General features: G+C 40.8%; 2 protein-coding genes across 2 annotated transcripts in view; one reads left to right on the forward strand and one right to left on the reverse strand.

The window, feature by feature from the left end:
- Nucleotides 1-3,736, reverse strand: part of rnf114 (ring finger protein 114) — a 9,919-nt gene extending 6,183 nt beyond the window's left edge. Inside the window, exons 1-4 of the mRNA XM_058643619.1 lie at nucleotides 3,621-3,736; nucleotides 2,808-3,028; nucleotides 231-381; nucleotides 1-60 (exon numbers count right to left, since the gene is read on the reverse strand). The exon at nucleotides 1-60 is cut by the window's left edge and continues 47 nt beyond it. Coding sequence (XP_058499602.1) covers nucleotides 1-60; nucleotides 231-381; nucleotides 2,808-2,944 — 348 coding nt within the window. The 5' untranslated portion in view covers nucleotides 2,945-3,028; nucleotides 3,621-3,736. The remainder of the gene's footprint in view (nucleotides 61-230; nucleotides 382-2,807; nucleotides 3,029-3,620) is intronic.
- A 2,051-nt stretch (nucleotides 3,737-5,787) lies between these two features.
- On the forward strand, nucleotides 5,788-14,912 carry spata2 (spermatogenesis associated 2). Its single transcript, XM_058643464.1, has 3 exons — nucleotides 5,788-5,858; nucleotides 7,643-8,432; nucleotides 9,491-14,912. The coding sequence occupies exons 2-3, from the start codon at nucleotides 8,082-8,084 to the stop codon at nucleotides 10,844-10,846; spliced, it is 1,707 nt and encodes a 568-aa protein (XP_058499447.1). The 5' UTR covers nucleotides 5,788-5,858; nucleotides 7,643-8,081; the 3' UTR covers nucleotides 10,847-14,912.
- The last annotated feature ends 10,706 nt before the right edge of the window (nucleotides 14,913-25,618 follow it).

The following is a 25,618-nucleotide window of genomic DNA, read 5'->3' on the forward strand; positions in this document are numbered from 1 at the left end:
AATGTAGTCCTGGTATTTTGAACAAGCAGCTGTGTGGCTTCTCATCTGAGAAAGGCCAATCTGAAGGCGTGATAAAACAACCAGTATCAGTATGTATTGTTTTCAAGTTGAATGTGTGGTATGTGATGTCAGCAGATGTCCTGCACATTTGTCCAAAACCTCATTTCCTAACCCAACTAATGTGTAATGAGCACAGGGCACACGGACGTCTCGTATTTGCAAGGTCATACCTGCGCGCCGCATCCCTTACAGGTCGCTACGGATGATTGGATGAGTGCCTCGAGATCGGCAGCTTTAGTCCAGTGGCCCAGTGTGGCCCTACACACGGCACACACGGGCTTCTGTGGTCGCAAACACTCCTGCAGACAACTCTGGCAAAACCTGAAAACAGACAAGAGAAACGAGAGATTTGAATCAAGTCTCCAAGTGTTTTGTGATGGGTTCCCCTTTGTTTAATTCTGTAGTTGGATTCACCCACATTATTTAGTACTTTTGTAGCTGCTTTTTTAGTCTGAGGGTGGATCAAAATAACGATCTGTCCTCAGTGATCCAGCTGGACACGCATGTGTCCCCATTCCTGAGCTACATGGATGGATTGCAATCGGACAGCACCTGACCACTTGTATATACAGGTGTAAATACACCTGAGGACGGACTGTTTATACCACATATCCAACCAGACGCATTGTAACCAGATTGAACAGAAGTGTAAACACAACTAGCATGATAGCAGCGACAAAACTGCACATTCTCGTCTACTTTCACTGGGTTTCCGCATGTCAAAGACCTCTTCCCCTGCTTTGAAAAGCAAAGAGGACTCCATATAAAAGCACGACTTCACAAATGCGGCGAACATTGTTGTCGTCGTTGTTGTTGTTGTTGTTGTTGAGGTGTAAATACATGTGGGGAAGCACAATCCGATCATTATGAGATCACAGAAAACACATTTCAATGCCAGGTGTAAAGGAGGGCGATCTGTCCTCAGGACAAATTAGAGACTGCCTCCTCAACTCTTCCTTTCTCTTTCGCTTTCTCTGTGTGAGCAGCCAACCTGGTCGTGATCAGATCACTGAGGACAGGCGTAATACCAGGTAAATATGGGACAAAAAATATCAAATATGGTGGTATATGCAATCAGACAAGTGTCCCATAATCAAGAAAAGTGCTAGTAGTACCGAAGAATAAAACAATAAAATACCAAAGTAGTCGTCGTGGTGTCAAAATAAAATGCTGCTGAACAAACCACAATGAACGAATTTCTGACCCCAACTCAAAACCCCTCGACAGATGTGAAGGACCTTCAGAGTCAAAGAAATCATTTCAAACCAACTTTTTTCACTGCAGGGCATAATAAAGCAAAATTCACCCACCCATCTTGTGGCTAATCTATCCATCTATCTTTCCCATCTCAATAATCCCAAATCCTGCTTGACATTCCAGGCCCAGAATAAGGGGTTTACATGCTGCACTGTACAGGTACAGGGAAATGCAGCAGGGTAGGTAAAGCAACACAATTGCATGGGGATCCGAATTAAGAGACCCCTCTAACAATGTCACTCGATTGCTGCCAAAAGTTCCCACAATTTAAAAGGTACTTAGGGCCCCTTCAAAATGTCCACCTTCCGTCACTGTGATCGGCCACAGTTCATTCATATGCAGTCTTTGTTCATTCCACTCCAGTAAGAGCAATGTCAAGCCAGGAGACTCACTCAAGCAACGGGTTGTACAGGTGTAAGTACTAGGGGTAGACCTTATCAGACTGCGTCAAACAAGTTTCTGTGGTTACCGTCTGCTTTGTTGTCACTTTTTTGACCAGAACAAGAGCACAACACCAACTGGACAGGAGGTGAATTGTGACATTGACGTCATGTAGACTATAGCAGACCTCTGCAAACTTGTGGAAAGTATTAGTATAGTATAAGTATAGTATAGTACAGTATAGTAATCCAGCATTAGGCAAGGCATCATATGCACCGACACTACACAACTGCATACAAAAGAAACTAATCTTATCACTGTGGGTTATATGAGTGTAACGATGCAAGTGACATATAACACTCTTAAATATAAATAGTCTGCATGTCAACAAAATAATATGAGTAATGGGAGTGAAGACAAAACAAGTGAGAGTGTGAATGAGTCGGGACATGGGTTGAATTTGCAGCAGTTGCCAATTACATGCTAACAACAGCTAGTTAGTCATGACACTTGTTTCTTTCCTGACTATTAATGCAATAATGGCAGATATCAAAAGGTAATTGCTTGGTTCCCACAGACCAGTCAGAGGAAACGTCTCTGTAATGAATCCAAAGTGCTCAAGCTAGGTTTCCAGGGTTCACATACATAACAAAGCCAGGGATTTAACCAGGTTTCTGAATCACAAATGATATGCTACAATAATGAATGTGTAACCATTCATTTCTAAACTGTCTGAAATTAGAAGCTGGCAGATGGAAAGTCCCACCTCGAGAGGGCGCAGGGACTTGCAGTCCTTCAGAGCCGTTAGCCTGTTTTAACAGCGTAGCTGAGAACTACAACTCCCAGTAGAGGCCTCCTCTTTGGTGTAAACAAAACTGAAACTGATTTTTACGAACTGCCACTGTTTTCGTGACCAAATACAAGTGAGTTTGGTAGCAAACCAAATCATAACAAAGGCAGAAAGCAGGGCCGCGAGTGTTTGAGGGACGTGTTTGAAAACACAGCGCAGTTCCTTGTTATTCCCTCAGCCCGTAACACAGCTGCACCGCTTCTTGTAGACGTGGGTTCGCACGGGATGACAAACGGAAATAAAACGCAGGGATACTCACGTATGTCCGCATTGTGTTTTGACGGGACAGTCGAAGATCTCCAGACACACCGGACACACGAACTCCGACACGTCGCTGCCGCCGTCCGAGACGTTTTTCTTGTGCTGTGCGGCGCTGAAACCTCCGAGCATCGCCATTTCTTTTTCTTCACTGACTGAAACACAGTCGCCCACCGACGTCACCAGGTCCTGGTTCCGTTCTTTTAAACGCGGGGGGCGGTCCTTATTAAACCAGGAAATAAACAAAGTGCTTAGAAGTTTCACATGGAAAAAACATGTATTCTCAGGATCTAGAAAATACAATTATTTTTATCTTGATTTAAGGAACACGTTCAAGATTATGTATCACAGACCCAAATTCTATTTAGTTCCTTATTCCAACCAATGTTTTCAGGAAATTGTGGAGTATACAAGTAAGAGCAAATAATATTATTATTATATAGTATTTTTTTAAAGACCTCCGTATTAGCATAAGGACGCACGGCTAACCTGTGTAGCAGTGAGTATGGTAACAAGAGGTCATGTGATCAGTTTTTGCTAAGTCATTTAAATACTCCATGTCCATTTGCACATGATTACGATATTATCTCAGACGATATTTCTTGCCTACCTCTAATCTAATCTAAACAGCCCTTAAATGTGTCCACATTCTACCAGGAGGCTTGGAGATTATGCCACTCTCATAATTTCCTCCCCCTCACAAAACTTTTATGGAAATATTAAGATATCACAGCAGGAAATAAATCTGTATTCAAGCACAATCGGGTTACAGAAATACAGGAATTCAGACGCCTATGACACATTACCAACTTACGTGCGTTTCCTTCTTATCAAATCGTTTTCCTGGAACAACAAGTTAGACTGGGTGAAATAGCAGTGTGGGTGCCGGGGAGATGACACAACGGTTGGTTGGGTAGAGGACTTTGGAATGTGATGGAGCACTTTGAACTGTGTTGGGAGCTTTGAAGTGAGATGAAAGAGACTGAGAGGATGAGAGGAACTGTGATAACGATCTTCCGACTGTGGATGGCAGCATACACCGCTCAGTGTACAGCCTGCCCGAAATTATTAGAAGAAGAGGTTTGTATTACGATGAGAATATGGATGAGGCTGAGGAGATGAGGAGGGTAAGAAGAACTGTGATGGACAGTCCCGGGCTGTGGGGGCAGCAGTGCACTTCTCTCAGTGTGCAGCATGCCAGAAATTATTCAAAGAAGAAGGAAAAAGAAGCTTTGAACTGAATTGTCATGAGTACCTATAAAATATTAACAAATGTGATGAAAACTATTGTCAAATTAGTTCCATCCATCCATTGTCTACTGCTTTATCCTCCACATGTGGCGCTTTTCCACTACATGGCCTCACCTTGGTATGGCACGGCACGGCACGGCTCGACTCTACACAGCAAAAAATCGAGTGTTGGATTAACTCCCACAGAGTTGATTTCACATCATGTGATGGCTAATTCTGTCTATGTCACAATCAATTGCAAAGCCATACAGATTCAGATTACCATTACAACCTCTTGAGAAACTATAACATCTCTTTGAATAGCCCACAGTTGTAACCAGCAGCAGCCTTGCAATCGACCTCTCTCAGCCATTTCCTCCTCCACTTGGAGGATTTCCTCCACTTCTGTGTGATCCTTTCTTCTGAATAGACTGGGTTTCTCACGCAATCATTTCTTGAAACAGACACACTAGGGCTCATGCCTCTTTACATCTGTGCATAAATCTAGCTATACGAGTGAAACTTGTAAACAAGACTTGGAAGTATGCAAATATAAACTGGTTATGCTAAGGTCCTAAGGTACAGCTCTTTTCTCTAGAACTGGTTCACCATAAAGATAAGGTCAGGTATCCTTCAGACTGCACCTTGGATTTAAATGCCAACCATTTTCAATGTATTCTGACCCAAAAGGGACAATAATAATGCCAGTATAAACACACTGCTTTATTGTGAAGAAACTGCTCATTTGTGTTATGGAAGTCAGTGTAAAATAGCAGCAAATGGAAAGAGTCACGTATAGTCATAAAAACAACAAACATTGAATTGTTAAAAGTCATAGTTGCAATGAAGCCACAACTGAAAGCAATTTAAGGCTTCCACTAATGACTTTGTAATCCATTTACCCACTTGATTTATCAGTTGGTGGCTTTGTCTGTAGTATACTGTATTGTAGAAGTATTGAGTGTACAAGAACTGATGTATTAATTTCATTTTAAAAATGAGACAATAAACTTCACCAAAGTAACAGACCCCTTTAAGTCAACATCTTTATTTACATTTTTGGGGGTTTGTTGCAAACTCAAACCAACTCTTCTCTCTTTTGGCATAACTGTCTATCCTGGTTGTTTCACAATGTTGTGACACTGCTTTTTTTTCCTTTTCTACCGACTTTCTTCTTCACACTGATCATACTGTTTTAAGGCAGTGGGAATTAGTAATGTTTCATTTCTACCTTTTCAGTAATGTGAAGGACTGCTAACTTTTCACACTACTATCTTTTATTTGTTCAAAGTTATCAAATGACTCTTGGCTACACCTGTCAACTGGCCCAGACAGAAAGAGGATTAAGGATTAATTAGGGAAGTAAGCTTTGAAAATGACATTTCCTTTATATATATTTTTGTTTATGTAAGTTATATTAACATTCCCCACAAACACACTGATCAAAAATCAGAATTATCCCTTTAAGAATTATACCTGCAGAACACATCTCAAATACTGCTGGTTGGCTGAATTTCTGACTCAAAATAATGTAAGGTATTACAGAGATTGCATTAAAATAGCCAGAAACAATATATCAAAATAGCTCTTGTCATTGAGTTCTTGATTAATATTGAGAATTTGGGTCGTGTATGAAAAGTTTGGGAAACACTGATGTAGAACACAGGAGAAGATGTGGTTTGTGAGACTGCATCCCTGCATCCTCAGCACGTGGGCCACTGATGCTAATGAACTGTCAGAATCGTGCGCATGCGCATTGGGCTGATGTGAATTTTCCAGCAGTTGAGGAGGCGTAGGTAGCCGCGGCTAGCACTTGATGAAGGTAAGATGTGCGAGTGGCGGCGGTGTCTCTCTGCGAGCAAAAACAACATGCTCTCGCGTCTGGAGCAGAATTAGACACGGCTGCCCAAGAGCCACGCAGCACGTGTTAAGACAATTTACTCTTAAAGCGACAAATGTCTCTCTATGTAGCGATAGATCGCCCTGCTAGCCGAAGCAAGTGTTAGCTGCACAGCTGCGCTGAAATGGGCGTTCACTGCTTAGCTTGTACTCAGCTGGGGCCCCTTGTCAGTCACAGCAGCGTCAGGGTTTTGCCTGGTTTCACTATTATTATGAGTTAACGAACACTCGAACCTTACATTGTTTATTTAGTTGTTAACGCACGGCGTGGTTCTGTTGTGCGTTCGATGCGCAGTAGTAAGACACGCTTATGCTGTTAGCTAATGTATGCTAACGTGCTAAACGGGTGCCAGTTAAGGGTGGTGTGTGTGAGGTGACAGGAATAATCGGGGCCAGCTCGAGTGGGGAAGACGAATTGAATCCTAGCTCTGCTGTTGTTTACACTCTCGTGTCAGATGTTTAGGCGTACGCGCACCCACTGGTTTAATTTTGCGTTAGTAATTTAAGCTAACAAATGCCAAGAGCAGGCTATCATGGGTCATATGTCTGTTAACATAGTCACTGACGCAAAACAAAAGGGGTTACAGTGCTGTGTGTATTTCTACTAGTTTTGGTTGTCACGAAAATAAGGTGGCTGTCAAATCTATGAGCTTTACTACAACATATAACCCACGCGAAGCATCCTCCCATCAACCCACACAGAATTTCAAAACAAGGTTACCTAGCTATTACTTTCATAGTCGATTAATATGTTTCTACTACTTTCTCAATCAATTAGTTGTAAAATGCTGAAACAAATCTAACAGTGTGTTTTCCATACCTACAAATTGAATCTTCTGAGATGCTGAAATCAGAGAACATACATAAAAAAAACAAGTTATTCATTTTCAGATATATAAAACAGTCAAGGTAATTAACAACCCAAACAATGACCCCTTTCTTCCAACCCCTCTTTCCCGAAGCAGGCTAAGAAAAAAACAATATTATCTATTCTATAATGAGGACTTCTGTGGCCATCTGCAAATATATATATCATAGTATACTTGGAAAAATTACAGAGGAATACATATTCCAACACAAGCAAAACATTGAGGTATCACGTGGGTCCTCTCTGCACTGTGATGTGGTCAAGAAATGGTTGCCCTATCTGATGTAATCTCTTTGATTTCCCTAATACCTTAAATAGAATTTTCGGCATATATAGTATTTGAGAACTTAGAGGATGATGATGATTGAATGATTGAATGATTTTCTTAGCAATGACCATTCCGTACTGAATTGGCAGAACACTCTAGTGGCTTAGCATCTCGAGCCGTTGAGAACATACTCAGATTTATTCATCATTCATCAAAATTGTTGGCAGTAGGGATGCTGCAATTAATCGATGGTCAGTCAATTACTAAATGAATCGACCATGTCAACTATTTTGATTATTGGTTTGAGTGGATTTTATGTAATCAAAAAAAATCCAGTATTTTCTGGATTCTTAACTGATAAACATTGTATTGATGACAAAATGGGATATTTGGGAACATCATAATTGTGAGGTTTGGGAAACACCGATCAACATTTTCTGATATTTTATGGAATGATTAGTGGATTAATCGTAAGTTGCAGTCCTAACTTTGAACAAATGTTTCCTTCCTGTCATGTGTGCGTCTGACTGTAACGTTTCCATTTTCTTAATACCCTCCTGTGTCATTACAGTTTGGGGTGAGAAGAATCACAGCAACTTCTTTGGGTCTTCAAGATGAGTGACCTTTAACTCTGCAAATGCTTGAATCAAGGGAAGGAATAGACTCAACCCCCAAATACAAATATCGGTCTTTTAGACTGGAAACTAGTCGGGCTAGGAGCCAGTACCAGCAATGCCTGTAAGAAAGCATCCCTTCAGGCTGCAGCCTAGCTACGCCAGTTGAAATCAACGACCACTACATGCGTCTCTTGTCCAGAGGATGTGCTGCTGATTGCACGCAACATCTCACCCCCCACCAAAACGTGATTAACGTTGAGTGTGAGCCAGTGTGCAGAGTGAATAATGGTGGCAAAAAATGGTGCTTGAATTAAACATCCTGGTGCAGTGTGTGCCAAAAGGGGCGAGGTTTCCAAAAAGTCTAACAGCCGACTGATAGTCTGCTGCCGAAAAATGGATGCCAAGTTAAAAGAAGACCTGTTCCGGAGGTACGTGACGGCACTAGAGAGGCGCCTGGAGGAGGGAGGGGAATACTCTGGGATTGGAAATGCACCAGAGTGGGACAAAAGCAGATACAAGGACAGTGAGTCTCTGCTCTCCACAGCCACGGCACTGCTCGGAGCCTACCAACCAGATCCGGCACAACGTTTCCACATGGTGCGTTTCTACGAATTGGTGGAGAACTCGCTCCGCTGCCAGAGAGGGAGCAACCTCAGGAGCCTGGAGAGAGCCTTCCGTACCCTGGAAACCATCTGTACCAACCTCCTGCTCTTCCCTTGGAAGAAGGAGTTCAGATGTATAAAGGTGAGTGACAGGAGTGAGTGAGTTCACCGAAACTTTATCCTTTCAAAGAGCTGACATTACAATCTTGTTAATTAAAACACCATCAGCATTCCCAGTAATGTGTAATCATATTTACATTTGTAAAAGTGCCAGCCTATGTATAAGTTATGGTAGAAACTATTATTCCCTATTAATTATGTATTAGTAATTCTGATGTTTAGTACAAACCCAGATGGACTTTCCTCTTTTTGTTTATTTTTTTATGTATTTTTAATCGATTGCAAAATTAATCTTCAACTATTTTGCTAATCAATTCAATGGGTTTGAGTGTTTTTTGTTTTTTATAATTAAACAATCCCTCTGCGTTTCCAGCTTCTTCAGTGTGAATGTTTCTTTGCTCCATGTAACAAAGAAATCATGACAACTGATTAATTTTGGTTTGTGGACGAAATAAGACAATTGAGCGCATCATCGTTTTGAGGGTTTGGGAAACAACAATCAACATTTACTCACATTTTGTGGACCAAACGAGTATTGGATTCATTGAGAAAATATTGACAGATTAATTAATTCATTAGGGACAGCCCTAAAAACATTAGAGAATAATTGATTATTATAACAACAGATGTAACCCCTGTATGAAAAACACCAAAAAAACTCCAGAAAAATAAGAAAAAGTACTTTGTAATGGAATGAAATATTTATTGTCCAGTCATACTTTCAAGTCATATTCTCAGCTCCTTGTCTTCACAGTTATTTGACTACCTCTGTGTTTATAAGCACTTAACAATGACCTATACATCCTATAATAAAATGAACATCTGCAAATTATTCTTTGTAGGTCTGGTTTAATTTTAATTTTTAGATTTTTGTTTTGTTTTTATTTTTTGATACATCATATATTGTAGTAAATGTAAATACAATGGTTATATCATCGACAATATCAAAAGTGTCAGAATTCAACATTTACATGAGAGGACTAACATGTGAGGTCTGTGTCATTGTAGATTTTAGGGTTATCATCTCCAGCTGTTCCAGACTTACTGACCCTCATTTTGATGAACTTGTTTCTCTTTTAGACCTTCACTGGCCCATACGTGTACCATCTGCAGTCAGCCATTGCCGAAGCTGAACTCCGCTCCCTAATGCGCACCATTGGCTACACATGTGACCATGATTTGCAGTTCCATTTGCAGGAGCACCCAGGAGGAGCGAATCATCTCCGCCAGTTGGCGTTTGAGCTCTTCCTGGCCCAGGCAGAGTGTCGCCTTCTGGGAGAGGTAGTGGCTCTAGCCCGTGGCTCAGCCTCCGAGCTGGAGGCCCTGGAGCTTCGCAGAGGCTGCAGGGACGACGCGGCTGGCTGTGCAGAGGCGCTCCGCAGACGTGACAGCCTCGGGGCGGATATGGTCCGGCTGTCTGTACGGCCGCTGGATATAGAGAGGCCTCACGCTCACCACCTCAGGCGAGGAAGCCGACCGTCGAAGTCTGTGGATGTTACAGATGGAGCTGGTCATTGGCACGCAGCAGTTAGCAAGCCTGTCTTAAAGGCCTCATTGAGCTTGAGGAAGGAGCCTCTGTTTGTGGATGCAGAGGAGGATATGAAGGATGAGATCCTCAGGCCCAGCAACTCAGCATCTCTCTGCTCTGTGGTTGCTCCACCTTCCTTCAGCCCGGTCGCAGATTTCTTTCCAATTCAGTCACCTCCTCCGGCTGATGTTTACACTTCCTACCACCTGTCGTCTTTGGATGAGATTGACTTGTACACTGAGCGGGGAGGCGCCGGGACAGGAGGACGACAGACTCCCTCCCGACCTCCGTCCAGAGAGCCTCGGGATGCAAGGGACGGCTGGCTGCTCAAAGCCCATGGCAGCGTGAAGTGTCAGGGTTGCGGACTTGGCTGCTCATCTATGGCATCCTGCCAGAGGTGTGACATGATCCTCTGTGCCGCCTGTCACGATGTGGACCCCTCCCCCTGCTGTGGCCTCCAGGACTACCACCCCAAATCCCCACGCCCTCTGGACGGATACATCCCTGTCAAGGACAAGCTCTCCGTCTACTCCAACACCCACTCGCACTCTCATCTCCACCCGCACCCCCTCACACTGACTCACTCGCACTCTCACCCCCACCCTCAGCCCCAGATGGTGGAGAAGCCCCTCTTGTCCACGAAGCTGTTTCCAAGCAAATCCGTCGCCTTGACAACACCGAAGGGAGGTAGCAGCGAGCGAATGAGCATGGGGGGATCGCGGTGCGGGTTCTGCAACAAGCCAGGTGCATCGCACACCTGCGTGAACTGCTCCAAGGTGTCATGTGACTCATGCATGGGCCTGTACGCGAAGGATATCTGCACACGAAAGAATCCCCAGCACAGCTTTGTGCCCAACCATCAGCTCAACTTCAAATCTGGCACTATATCTCACCTGGTGTACCGATGAATCAAGCAGACAGATTTCTTTTCTTTCTCCCTTAAACCCATGGTGTAGTGTTAGTACACTTACACTTTTGCTTTCAGCTCCATCACCATAACTCATTCACCATCTTGCCCTTTATCTGATGGACTTTTTTTTGCTCTCTCATAACAGTCTCTTGAACTTTGTACATTTTCTCTTACTATCAGTAGGACTCTGGTATGCACATGCCACAGAGAGCCATATCGCGTGCCCATCTCTCTGCCTTGTACAAGTTCAGGCCTTTTATATCTATTTCTTCTTCCTTCTTCCTGTACCTGCTCTTGAGTAGTCATGTGATGTTGTAGCGCTTCCCAAATCCTTCAAATTTTTGTCCGTTTTAAAAGGGAATCTAGGTGAAAAAAAAGAATTTTTATGTCGTCTCATCTTGAATGAATTCCGTCCAAATGAACATATTTACTTTGCCTAACTTCTCAGCTAAAGATTCCTCTAATATATAAATAAGTATATATATATAAATATATATATATAAATATATACGCACACAATATGTGTGTGTGAGAGTGTGTGTGAGAGTGAGTGAAAATGTGCGTGTGTGTAGAAAAGACGGAGCTTGCATTATGACAAAGCAGATCTTTTTAAACTTGAAAATAGTAAGGAAAAAAACAGATAAAACATACACTGGAAGTCAGTAAAGTGGATAGTATATATTTTTTAATCTATTCTCCAGAACAATGTGAGACTGTTAAATGGGCATGAGGTCTGACATCAGTGTTTTGGGATATGAACTTGTGTTTCTTGGGGTTCGGGGAGGGCAATATCTCTACGGGACATGTTCAGGTCAGACACCATATATTCTATTTAAATGATCATGCTTTTGTAAATCAACCCCTCTATACTTTGTGGTTATATGGACTGAGGTTAAAAAAACAACAACGCTGCTCTTGACTTGGGATATTGAAGAATTGCGGTGTGTTGGCTTTATTCTGATAAGTAGATTGTTGAGTTGTGTCATTTCCAAGCCCCTCCCCCTTACCCCCCCGCTTTCATCACACTACTCCAGCCTCCGTGTACCGTGATGTTGCAGCTCCCCTCTTATTCTAGGTCGGTGGTTTCCCAGTCAGTCTCAGGTGGTGTCACACACAGGAAGTCTCACGCTGGGCAACGAATCAAGCAGTTGCAATTCTTGAATAGTGTGCGACGAGCTGATTGGTTTTTAGACAGTATGAGAGTGTGGTCTCAGACACGGTTTCTGTCTACCTCAAATGGCTTTAGCATATAATGCGGTTTTAGCCCCAAAAGCCTATGAAACACTATTTATGACATTCTTCTCCGATATGCCATTTGTTTGGAAAATATCTTACAATCGACTGATTTAGCTTCTGAAAGATGAGCAGAGGTTATTTATCTTGTGACGATACCTGACTGTCACAAAGACCCTGTGCTGTAGGCGGTCGTAGTTTGATTTGGTGAACACGAGAACACGAACACCTAGAGTTTGTATTGCGTAACTAAGTAGAATCGAGCGATAATGAATTACGACTGCATCTGATGATTATTTTCATTGCGTATTGAGTTTGATTAAGTTATTGTTCGGTTAAAAATTTAATTTTTCACCATTAAGCTGTAATCAAAAAATCTGTTCTTATTGAAAAACACGAACACTAAACTCTATTTTCATGTTGGTTGATCACATATTACTATAAATTGTTTGCTCATTCAACAGAAAGCCTAAAATGTCGCCTCTGGCATCTTAAAATTAGACATTAAACATTGTGGCTTCAACACAAAAGTACATATGAAATTGTTATTGTGCTGCATTTCACAGATATTTCTTTTTGTTGCACCCACTGATAAAATTTCAAGAATTTACAGCATTATATTTGTGTAGTTTGAAGACACTGACCATTTTCACTTTGAGGCCTTTTAAGTAAGTGGAGGCTTTGGTTCAAACGAGTTTCCTCAATCCGGTTATTTGCTGCTGTTATTTCCTTTATACGATGAGTTGGTTTATTTCAAAGGGTTTGGGGACATTGAAGGTTAAGAAGCGGCAATTCAAACAAATTGACAGAGTCATTAGTCTAAGTATTTAGCAGTTGAGTGCCATTAAGGGCTGACTTAAGGTCACATCTCTCTAAATTATTGTTTGAGTCACGTTGGTTTTCACTGACTGCTCTGTCGCTTCTATGTTCTGTCAGGAAAACTCTTGTAATGCCTTAAACTCGTTTAGCCGTCTTGTATTTCTTTTTGGTATCATGTTACCAGCCTGTTGATTCAGCATTAACATGATTTTGACTGGCTACACAAACACATATTGTACATAGCCTGTTTGTTGACAGCTAAGGAAATAATTCTGACTAATTCAGAGAACACATACAACCAGTACATGGGGTTTTCTAAGATGACGCATATTTAACCAGGTGTATTATCAGAATTATGCAGCAACACACGATAAGCTTTAGGGACTCAATGTCACCTTTTTGTGTCCAATACTGACACTGATATTAAGCCCAAAACAGTCTTTAAACGACTTAGCTGACATGCATTTGATACTGGTCAAAATCACTGGATCGGATATCAGACGGATAAAAGATTTAAGGTCCGACACAATTCAAAAATCCCATATATCGCATGCTTCATGATGCACAGACTGTGAAAATGTAAATTATAATTCAGCAACAGCATTTTAGCTTAGTTGAAAAAGCCTAAAATGACTGGTATCGGTAGACACTTGAGTTTGTGATATCACTCGAGTTTGTGATATCGTGCCATCCCTAGCTATAACCAACCATTTCAAAAAACAGTGCTTCAACTGTGTGGCAGACATTCGCTGTCCTCATGTTCTTTCTTTACAGCATGTTACCTGTCATATTTCCAGTTTACACATCCTGTCAGACTTTATTTTTATTGTACAGTATCAGATCCAGTGATATTTGTCCTGCATTGGACGATACCAATACTGAATCTAGTTTTGACCCATTCCTAATTATAGGGATATAATGCCTGTAATAATACAATATAAATAAGCTTATTTAATTATGCATCTTAATTTTTAAACAACATAAATAAGGGATGTTTTGACACTTACCCATTTGGATGCAGAGTTAAGGGTCATGTGAATGATCTTGAGGGACCCCCCATTGTTTCATCCAGCGAAGCCTTTTTGGAGTTGTTTTTTGTAATATCTATCGCAGATGTGCACTGTATTAGTTGCCTGACTGTTCATTGCAAATCATACCAGCAACAAAGACGACCTCCATAATGTCATTGAGCCATGTCGCAAGAGTGATCGCATTGCCAAATGAAGAACAAATACCTTATCGGAGTAGAAAGCAGAATCTTGGTTAAACTGGATGATGTACAGTTCATATAATGATAATGATGTGTGGTTTTGCTGAGGTTCAGGAAGCCAGGACAGAATGTCAGATGAACAAACCGGTCATTTGTACAGGTCACTACAAAGGGCTAAGCAGTGTTCAGGGCTGCTGCTAAGTTTGTGGGCACTGTTTTAATCCTGTGGTGAACAAATTGTTATTCGTCTATATCTAACGTGAACTCATGTGATGTTCATCTGTGGTGATGAATTTGGGAAGAGCGAAAGAGACATGTTTTTTTTTTTTTTTTTCTTTATTATTTTGTGTCCTGGAATTAACACATTGAGCCATTTGAACACAATCGGTTAAAACCCAGACACCGAAAACACTCCAAGTCTTTGTGGAAGTCAATGCTCCCTTTACCTCTTTGTGCGGTTACTGATATTGATAGTGATGGTGTAGTTAGGCAGCCCCCCTTTACCATCCCGTTTCCCCTCCTGTTTCTTGGCATGCTCTGTCTGTACAAGGCCCAAAACCCCTCAACCCTACACAAACATCACCTCACCCATTGCCTCTCTCTCTCTCCCCCGCTCCTTCCCTCCCTCTACCTTGGCACTGAGGATCATTGCACAATGTCTATGTAAAGAGGTATGAAACGTACTATCAATATGTGGACATATGTGGGGTTGGAAAGGGAAAATAGCCAAAATTGTTAATTGGTGAAATATATGAGATTTTATAAAATAATTTAAAGAATAAAATTCTAGAAAAAAACTACATTTTTTTTCTGTCTTAAAATTATTTCTATGATGGAAACTACACCATTAGATTTGTTCCATGAAACATGTACGCAATTTTAAAATAACTTTTTGTTTGTTTATAAACATAGCACAACAAGTAAGGAGATTTGTGTTTGGGCGGTTATTTATTTGTGGTAGCCTTTGGAAAGCCTGTTTTAATTTTTAAGTAAAATTAATTTGTATTTGAGACGTGAGCATATGATGATTGAAGTCTGAAAAAAAAGACCTATTGGTAATTTAACAATTTAGAGATATCAAGATGAGATTCTGCAACCAGTGGCAATCCTATATCTCCACAATCTGGTACGTTCAGAATTTGGGAGTGGAGAAGATGGAATAGCCTGCACTTGGGGAACACTGGGATCAGCTTGGACGTGCTCAACCACACTGGCTGACTTCTGGTTGAAGACACCATTGGGGATGGAGATGTTCTGGTTGTGGTGCTTGCAGTGAGCTGCCGGAAGACTTGATTACAGTCAAGGTCCTTAGACCACACCAGCCCGCCTGATGCTGCTCTCGAATGCCAGTTGCTAGACAACTGCCATGGCAGACTTGAAGGTTCCAAACCCTAGTAACCCAAGGGCCCGCTCACTTTTGTGGCGCGACCGCACTCACCAGTCACAGAGTGAGTAGTAACAGTCAGATTGGGGTGCATTGATCCCACGCACGACCTCCCCACTCCATCTGAATGCAGTTCAGACCTCCTGTACCGGTTGTACCCAGGACAGTGGGAACAACCCAAATACAGTACTCCACTCTGCTGCTCCACCCACAAATGCATTTTCCTTAGAAATGTGGCACCATTTAAAAGAGAAATAAACAGGCTTTCCGAGGGTACAAGGGTTATTACCAAGAAGCACTGTTACAACAAAGAAATAATCGACCATACACAAATGCTCTTACTTTTTGTGCTATAATCAAACATGTTTTTGATATCATTTTAAGCTCATATTGCTCAGCCCCTACTGAACAGTTGTTTTTTCCCCACATTTGCCTCACACATTTGGAGTTTTTTCACTTGACCTCAGGTCATTTGATTTTGAGACCCCTGCGTTAAAGTATTATTTACACATGTAATTTAATGTATAAGACCAACTTTTAGTCCCATCATTCCAATCCAAATGATCACGGAATGTGACGGACATTGAAACTACAAAGCTGGTGGTGCCGTGAGACCTTTTATAAAGGACTGTTTATATGTGGTTTAAACAGTGAATCTAGAATATTAATTTTATAGTTGACTGTTACAATAAAGTGGCCTGTCAGAAATGCAAAGATGAGAGGTTTGCATATACACCACCTTGTTCTCCACTAAAGGCAAAAGTTACTTATTTTTTTTCGCTTCCTCTCTCCTCAGTATTTCAATTTCAAAAAAACTATTTGTCCCCAGGGGGCAATTCAAGGTGCATAGAGCAGCTGTCAACAACCAGAACAAGTCAACTAAATTATAAATACAAGTCAGAAGTAAAATTAGAATATAGAATAACAGTATTTACATTTGGTGCAAATGGTTTGAGGTATAAGTTCAGGTTACAAATAACTACGCACTCTTGTCCCAATACTGCATTTAAATCTGCATAGATTTGCTTTACTCTACGTGACCACTAGATGGCGATAAATACCCACACATATAGTGACTGAAGCTGCAAAAGAGACGACTGAATCTATTATGCACTGAGTGACACTTTAGTTCATTTAATTATGTTGCTTAATCTTCATTAGCAAGTCCATCAATATGAATTACTATCAAAATGACATTACCATGAATTTACTCCAATATTAACCAGTATTTAGTTAGTTAGTTAGTTTTCCTCATTCGAGAACAAACAATTCTCTGCCCTTGAAGTTTATGGAGTTAAAACTCCCTAAAAGATTTCAATTTAAAATGAGCCTTAGATTATTATTGACAGTGCCTGCTTTGAAAGTTTAAACATATTTACCGAAATATCAGTCGTGCAGAGAGAACTTATTAGTAATGCAATGACATTTAATCTTATTTACGTAGCACCATTATAAAAAAAAAGTGAGACAATAAAATACACAATTAGACAAAACTTTCAGCACCTTCAGCACCTTCCATCCAAGGAACGTTAGTTAAGGGGAAACTGCAGATTGAGATGTAGAGAGGTCAGGGACAAGTCAGAGCCGTGCTGCTGCCGAACAGCATTTAGCAGCCTTCAGGGAACAGAAGAGACACCGACAGAGGAATATTGCAGTTCAGCACAAGATAAAACATTATTACTGATGGCAATTACTGCATAGACTTTGGATAACAGTCACCATCAGTAGTAATAGTCATATATCTTAAAAAACACGTCTTCTGACATTTGTAACTCTCTTGTTAGACTCTTCCACACCAAAGTTTTTACCTCACAGGAACACAGGAGCTGCTGGTCTGCTTCTGCCTCAGTTGATAAATATGCCTTTCTTAGGTAAACCTGAACTGAACATTTCAAACACCGAAGTCACAAAATAACATGTGAACCTACTGATGGAGGCAGCAGTGGACCCACAAGTCCTATGTTTCCCGCGGGGTAATTATATTTTTTCCTGGATGCGCCGGCTTTAAAACTCCCGTGCTCGGTGCGCCTAGTAATCAGCCAATGAGCGTCATGCAAGTCGCGTATATTACGGGGCTAATTTGCATCGGTTTCCCGCGAAATAGAGCAGCAAAGGAGAAGCCGCCCGTGTGTCAGGACAAAACAAGGGTATCCATTACATCCTCTTGACACACTGCCCGGGCGGTGTCTAGGTATAAAACAGGCGCACAACGGGGTGTGTGTCCTTACCTCACTAAAGCCAATGTATTGCAATTGTATAGATTAATATTCATGATTCAAAAAATAAATCAATTAAGAATCTATGAAAAATATTTAGGACAATCTCGTCGAACATATCAGACAACGAGGGTCCATGTCCCTCAGACGAGCCTTTTCCAACACAGCCTGGATCGAGCGCCGCTGTGTCCCCCGCGTCCAAGTACTGATCTTTGTGACGAGGATCAAGTACAGTCGCGATGAAGTGCAGGGGATCCGGGTAGATCTTGGTAAAAATGTGTTGCCTGACTCTTAAGAGCGCATTGTTTTCATTGTTCTCACTCCGTGGTCCGTGCTGCGAGTAAGGGAATAACAGATGCATCAGATGAGCTGATCTCTTTAGTCAATTGCTCAAAGGCGGTGAGAAGAGAGAGAATGTTCTCTGGTGTGAAGTGAATATCGTGGCGGGGAGTCCATAATCCTCGCCGTATGCAGCCAAGTTGGTGCTGTTCCACCGTGTACTAGCATCTTGTTGGTGACTCTGAAATCCCCGCGATAGACGCAAATATTCGGTGGGAAGTGAACCCTTACCCCAATTTACTCGGTGGACTTCTGAAATACTGTATTATAAAAAGGTAAACTAGACTTGTTATTGCAGCATAGATTTTTGGGGCTGAGATATGTTTAATAAATGAATGACAACTGTATTGTATGCATGTTAATTAAAACATTTATTAACAGGTTGGGAGGAATTCTGCAAAATCATTTGGCGACTGCAGTCTCGTGGACTGACCGCTGTAAGTCATACATTTTTACTTACTTACTCATTTATTTTCCACGTTTGTTCAACGGTCTCCATAGCAACAAAAGGGCATTTTCCAAGAAATGTTAATTTTGAGTTTCCAGTGGCAGAAACTTCAGCTCAGAACAGCTCATCATTAGCCCAGGAAGGTGGCCACAGTTTCTAATGGACTATTTTTAGAATCTGAAATCATGTCACTCCTCATTAGCTATAATATATATAATGGCAGTCTTAGGAGACATGGCGCCTACACAGTGTATTCTCGGAATAATTTCCACACCAATGCTTATACACCTGCACATGTGACAAGGATGAGGTGAAGAAGCAGCACCTGAATCAGAAAAGAGATTAAAATCCGTGTTAGATTTCTCCGCTTTTAATTACATGTCAGAGGAGGAGGAACGTGTCCTTCATGTCTCCTTATGTGTCAGCTCATAGGTTTCTCTTTCACTCCCTCCTCCTTGTTTCCTCTTCTCTTGCTCGGCAGGTTTTTTTTTATCTCGATAGTTGAGTTATGTATGAATTAAATGCAGATGTTTCATAAGTAGTATCATTTTCAGTTATCAGAAAAGTTTAAACCCATGGTTCTCAAACTGTACCAACCAGAGAAAATAATGTTCTACTGTTTATACCAGGGTATGTGGTTGGGGGGAAAAAAATACATCAAATTAATAATTAATTAAAAACAAATCAACAATAAAAAAGAACATGTGATCATTATGTAACAGGCATATGAAAAAAAAAAACATGTTTTTAATGTTCTAGAGGAAACTGGAACATCCTACCATCAAAACAGGACATGGTTCAAAATAAGGACTCTGACACATATGCGTATGTAAATGCTCTCACATGGGAACACTTCTTTTGTAGTCTGTGCTACTTGCATACATTCTGTATTTAGTTTTTTTTTGTTGGTGTTTTCTATTTGCATTTTCAGTGCTTTGAGCTGTTAGGGCTGCAGTAAATGTACACCACTTATTATAAATTACAATAAACTATGCCATATATCAATTTGCTGTCATTTAAGTACAATTTATTTTAAATGTTTGGGTTAATATTTATTTAACAAAATATATGTAAATGATCATTTGTAATTATGTTGCGCATCATAGAATATATATATAACATTTCTAACAGGCAAGACAACACTTAAATTCTTGCGGCTCCAGTAGTTTAAACCAGACGACATTAAAGATGGTTTGAATGGAAATACAGCACTGAATGTGAAATTCATTTTATTTTTATATATATATATATTTATTTTTTTTATATATATTTTTAGAACTATTATATTGGCTTGAATGAACTGTGAACTCAATTTCAATGACATTTTTAACTGTATTTACATTATTTTAACCGTGTTGTCTATTGTACAGTAATTCCTCTGCCTTTTCCTATGTAATACTTTGTATTGCTCTTATTTTTATTTTGAAAGGCACGGTCAAAGGTTTGGCTTCTGGACTAATGCGTCAGTAGACCTGCTCCAGGGAACCCTTCAGCCAAGACTGAGTTCTCTCACTGAGGGAGCTCCAGCTCACACAGACTGACGCACTTCATTTTACAGTCACAAGAAGTTAAGTATCATTTGTTGGTACTTTAACCTGAAAAGATTCACCCAGAATACCATCACAGAATAATTTACCTCCACAGTTCATATATTGCATATTTATGTTTTAGTTAGGTGGAATAACCCTTCACTTGTTACAAACTTCCGACCCTTTTGATTTGATATAATGCTATGTTAATTATTGATTTTTTTTTTATATATATAAATATAATTTGGTTTGATTTTTGTTTAGTTTTTTTGTCTTTTTTTCAGTGTTTTTAGTTTATCTAATTGTTTGTATGTTAAAAAATGGTCAGAAATGTTGGTGGTGAAGTAAGTGTACGTAAGAAATGTTAAATTAAGGCTAAAATGGCAGCCTTCGGTACGTCCAAGTCATTAGGTGGCGCTGTTAATGACGCGTGTGGTCGGAGAGCAGAGAAACCCAACAATTCACACAATAAGCAAACACTAGGCATCAGTGGAGAAGACGAAAACTCCCTTTTTAATAGAAGAAGATATCTCTGACAGAACCAGACTCAAAGATGTGCAGCACCTGCCTAGACGGGTTGGGGTGAAAGGAAATGAAAAAAAATGGGGGACAGAGGAGAGGTGAGGTAGAGACAGAAGAAAAAGACCAGGTTTTTATCAAGTTCTTGGTTTAGACAGGAAAGTTCTGAGTCACTTATGGCATGTTTATAGAACTACAATATCATTTATTGAAAGTAAACACATACACACGTTTAATTTTCCCTCTAACATAAGCCATAACGTGTTTCAAACTGCCAAACACACTTCATTGTATATCACATAAACAGGTGCCTCATTTAATAGAAGAATGTTTTAATCGTATTTCAGCATCACAGAGGCGGGAGGAGAAGGTATGAGAAAAGGGATTCTTGACATCAGTCTCTTTATTGAATGGAGGTTAAATAAATGAATTCAAAGCTTTTGTTAAAGGCTACTGGAGTGAAGTTTTACTGTCGGCCTCTCAGCCTCCCACTACTCATCGCTTTCATTGCCTCAAAAATGATAATCAAACAGCCTTGGGTTGTTGTTATTGCGGGGACATTTTTTTTCCAATGCCTGTAACAAAGAGCGGCAATACACCGAATAATTCCCATACCTTCTGAAGGGCAAAGAACACGACACATCTTTACAGCTTTTATACATTCTGAATGTAAGACATGAGTGGTGGTGATTCACCGTGTGGAATGCTATACCAAAAACAAAGTGCACCTTTGCAGGAATGCATTTCCCTTTACTCGTCTTTATTCAAATTATGCAGACACTTCAACATTTTATTATAAGCAGCTCTGTGGATGAATGTGGCTGTAGAAAAAAAACGTCTCCTGATTCAGGAGTTCCATCTGGATGAGGGAAGTTGAGATTTTATTTCAGAGTGAACAAAGACCAGTTCTTTGAGTATGGACAAAAAAAACATGCTGAATGTGTTCTACACCTGGAATATGAAATAAATCAGGTAGCTTAAGAGCTTAATAAAAAGGTAAAAACTAGGGATGCACGATATATCGGCATTAATATTGGTATCGGCCGATGTTCGTCATTTTTTAACATATCGGCATCGGTGCAATGAGTAAAACTGCGCCGATTTTAACAACCGATGTTTATACCCGTCTAGTTGCTGTTTGTGTATGTGTGTCGGGAAGGGGACAGCGTCAGTGACGCAAGCGCAGCACAAGGTGTGTGTGTGTGCGGAGGAGAGAGAATGTCAGCGGTGTGGGCGATTTTTCAGGGTGTCAATAGAAGATACGCGAAAAGCATTATGCAACACTTGCAAAGTCGAGGTAATGCGAGGAGGGTTCCGCGTCAAGTCATTCAATACCACAAATTTGATCATGTCATTTGAAAAACCGCCACCCAGAAGTACACAAACAACGGCAGGAAGCTAACGCTAGTAACATTAGGCAGCAGACAAAAAGAAAGCAGCGCAGCTGGGACTCGACCAAAGGAAGACAGTGGCCAGGGCAATAACGATCAAGGTAATGGAAATGATTGCTCTTGACGACCAGCCGAGGGTTCCGACGGTTGATAGCGCATATTGAACCCCGCAACAACCTGCCAAGTCGGCGCTACTTTTCCGATGTTTTGCAATTGAATAAATATCTGGTTGCCATGAATACTGGCAAGTTTGATAAAGTATTTTAACATGTTTTTTTTAATTATGGCAGCTCTTAGTAGAGCTTGTCAGGTATTGTTTCTCATATCTGTTGTGTAGTTTTATTGTGAAGGGAAGTGGCGCGGTTGTTGTTGCCGGGAGGAAGGGTTGTTGACTTTATTTACGTACCCAGTATAGACGCCCTTATCTCGGTTACAGTAACTTTGGCAGGGTATTATTTTTATTTATGTTCATGTTTGTAATTTATGATCCAAACTTTCTCACAGGAGTTTAGTGAGTTGAGGGAGTTAAACTGTACTTTAATTTAGTTACACACTTGCTACAAGTGCTAAAGGATTCTAAAAACCTTTACTTGTAGTTGGTTACTTGTGTCTTATGTGACCTTGTTATTTGGAGGTAAAACATGTTTTGAAAACAAAGAAAGACATTCAAAAATTCAGCTTGCATGATTTTCATTCTGTACAAACTTTTATCATCTCAGAAACTTTTTTTTAAAAACATATATCGATATCGGTAAATATCGGTTATCGGCCATAGCAGCAATATTAATATCGGATATCGGTATCGGTGGAAATAGTCATATCGGTGCATCCCTAGTAAAAACAGTACCTTTTTATATTATATATTTTATATTACATCTGTATAGCTTTTATGGACGAGGCAAAGTCTCAGTGCGGATTGGATTTTGCAAATCGCATCTGATTTACTGTGAAGGGTTTTCTGGGTCAACCATTGGTCATCATTTGTGATTATTAAAAATCAGTAACCTTTTTTAGTAATTCAACTTTTTATCCATTTTTAAAAAAACAAAACGAAAAAACAGAATAGACAGCATTGTTATCATTATTATAGTACGGTAATATGTCCCCATTTCAAGTTTTCAACCCAAAAAATACATTTATAGATATGAATCAAAAACAAAATAACATTTCAGCAACCACAGTCGTGGTACATCTGCAATAACATTGGCAAAAAGAAGTGATCCCATGACTTCCTGAAGTTCTCATTTTCATTATTAATTCTGCATACGCTTTATCGCCTTATCCCTCAAGACATTGCTTAAGTTCTGGGGGACGTACTTTTCCAGCGTCTAAGGATCAACCAGACACAGCCTGGGTGATTTGGGTATTATCATGCCCAGCCCCCTTCCCCAAATGTAGTTGACACACACTGTAGCAAAGCGTCACTGGAAGGCTGGAAGTGTCATGTTGGCATTAGGGAGAACGACATTAGCATTGATGAAATGTAAATAACTGCTGTGCAGACTAACTCCTCCTGGTAAATCTAGTCCATGATTTACCAAGCGTTAACCATGGAACCCGTCTTCTTCCGCTCACTTTGAGTGTGCAGTGATTCACCTCCACTGTCTCTCTGGATCTGTGGCGATGTGATAAAATGCTCTCCTGTTAGTCTGTCCCCTGTTGTGGCACAACATCTATCCCCCATCTTCACTTTCATGATGAAAACAGCCGGCAAAGAGACGAGCTGCCTGACATATTGCCTGATTTATGTGTTGTCTAGAATATACGTCTATAGACGTGCAACAGTGTCCTTTCCCGCCAGATTGCTGCGATTCAAACTGTCTCTACACTGTCAGACACAAACTTTGACTTATTTATTATACAGTGCTGCCCAATTTTTTAATTTACTTTGACAAATGCCTGCTCCTTCTCTCATGGAGGAAAAATGGATTGTAAATCATTTAGAGAGGGGAGATTACAGTGTGGCAGAATGGCTATAAAACATCTCATTCAACCACACACCAACCGCTACTGTATTTATTGATGGATTAAAAGTCAAAGCTGATTAAAATCTGAGCGACTTTACAACCTGAGTGTCAGAGAATCAGACTCCAGATACATGTGACTAAATGTGTGTGCCTTTATGGATACAGTGTGACGTGTAAATGGTACATTTAGGCATAACATTGTTGAAATTGCACTTATTTTTCTCAAGAAATTTCACGTTTTGTAAAAAAGATACTTCATTAAAAGTAAAACAAAGGAAAAGTTCTCGTTCATGGGTTATTACGCTATTATTTTACTGGTCTGGCCAACTTGAGATCAAATTGTGCTGTGTGTGACCCCTGAACCAAAACGAGTTTGACACCCTAGATTTAAAGCGTCCATTGAACTCTGACAGGTTAATCCAGCACCTGCCTTGTTCATTTTCGCCACGTCTCAGGCTGCCGTGATTCGAGAGATTTTTCACATTCCCCAACAAATCTACACGTCTCTTTGGACTGTAAGCGAAACTGAAGTATGCCGAAAAACACACTCACAAACATGGAGAAAACATGAAAACTCCACACACAAATGCCAACTCCAACATTTGTCTGATCTTGATATAGAGAAAAGGAAAAAGACCCATGGTGCTGCTGCTGCTGCTGCTGGTACAATTAAACACTTTTTTGTGTCCGCCGCTCATGTAAGAGAACATACATGTACAGTGGGGTGAGAATCTACTGGAGCAAGAAAGACAATTTCTCATGGAATCTTGTCTTGAACTTGGTTATGGGGATTTACACGCGTGTTATCCGACATAATGAAGAAGTCCATGCCAATGTATAGTATGGGCTGCCATGAAGCTATAGCAGGAAAATGACAGAGCATATACACGTGCACGCGTACATATGCGTTCAATTTAACACCGTGACACTCTGATTGTGTGAACTCTACAGTGAAAATTAGAATGGAGGAAAAAGGAGGGAAAACAGACCAACTGTTTCATAACCGGTTATATAAGGTGTGCGTTATGTAAGTGCTGCGGGAGAACATACATGCTACATGTTGGCGGCCCCCTCAGAGGAGACATCAGAGTGTTATAGATCACTGTGGGTGAACAGTTTGAAATCTGCACCGAGTGTTTGGTTTCGGTCGATGGCTGATGGCAGCGTGTTGGGAGACACACGCTGGTAAAATTGAACAAATGATGAGGCAGATGAAGTTCAACGATGCAACAGAGAGGGGGTAATGTGCAGCAGGGACGAGATATGGGGATCAGTGAACGTGGGCAGCAGAGGAGCTGAAAGACATGAATGATCCACAGGAGTGGACGAGTGTCGACGTGGAGGGAGACGGGGGTGGGGGGGGGCTGACAGTCGGGAGAGCAGAGTGAGAGATTGAAAGCGTGCAGGGAGATAAGGAGGAGGAAGGATAGAGGAGAGGTAGACAGTGATGGCTGTGACATTGTCTGGATCTTTCCTGACGCCATTAAAACACTGATCTGAGGGTAACTCAAAAAGAGTCAAAAGGTCTAAGTAAAACCAAAGGAGCAAAGTTGCATTGTGTTGCTTTAAATCCCATCAGTTTATTCTTTGTGTGCTGATACATCTCGGCATTCCCCTTAAGGTCACGTTTTTTGTTTTTCTTTCATGTTTCCTGTTTTATTCTGAAACTTACCTCTCCTCCACTTCCTGCCCCAGTCTTGATGTCTGCTCTGCCC

Source organism: Solea solea, chromosome 11 (genome assembly GCF_958295425.1).
Source record: "Solea solea chromosome 11, fSolSol10.1, whole genome shotgun sequence".
Classification (NCBI taxonomy): domain Eukaryota; kingdom Metazoa; phylum Chordata; class Actinopteri; order Pleuronectiformes; family Soleidae; genus Solea; species Solea solea.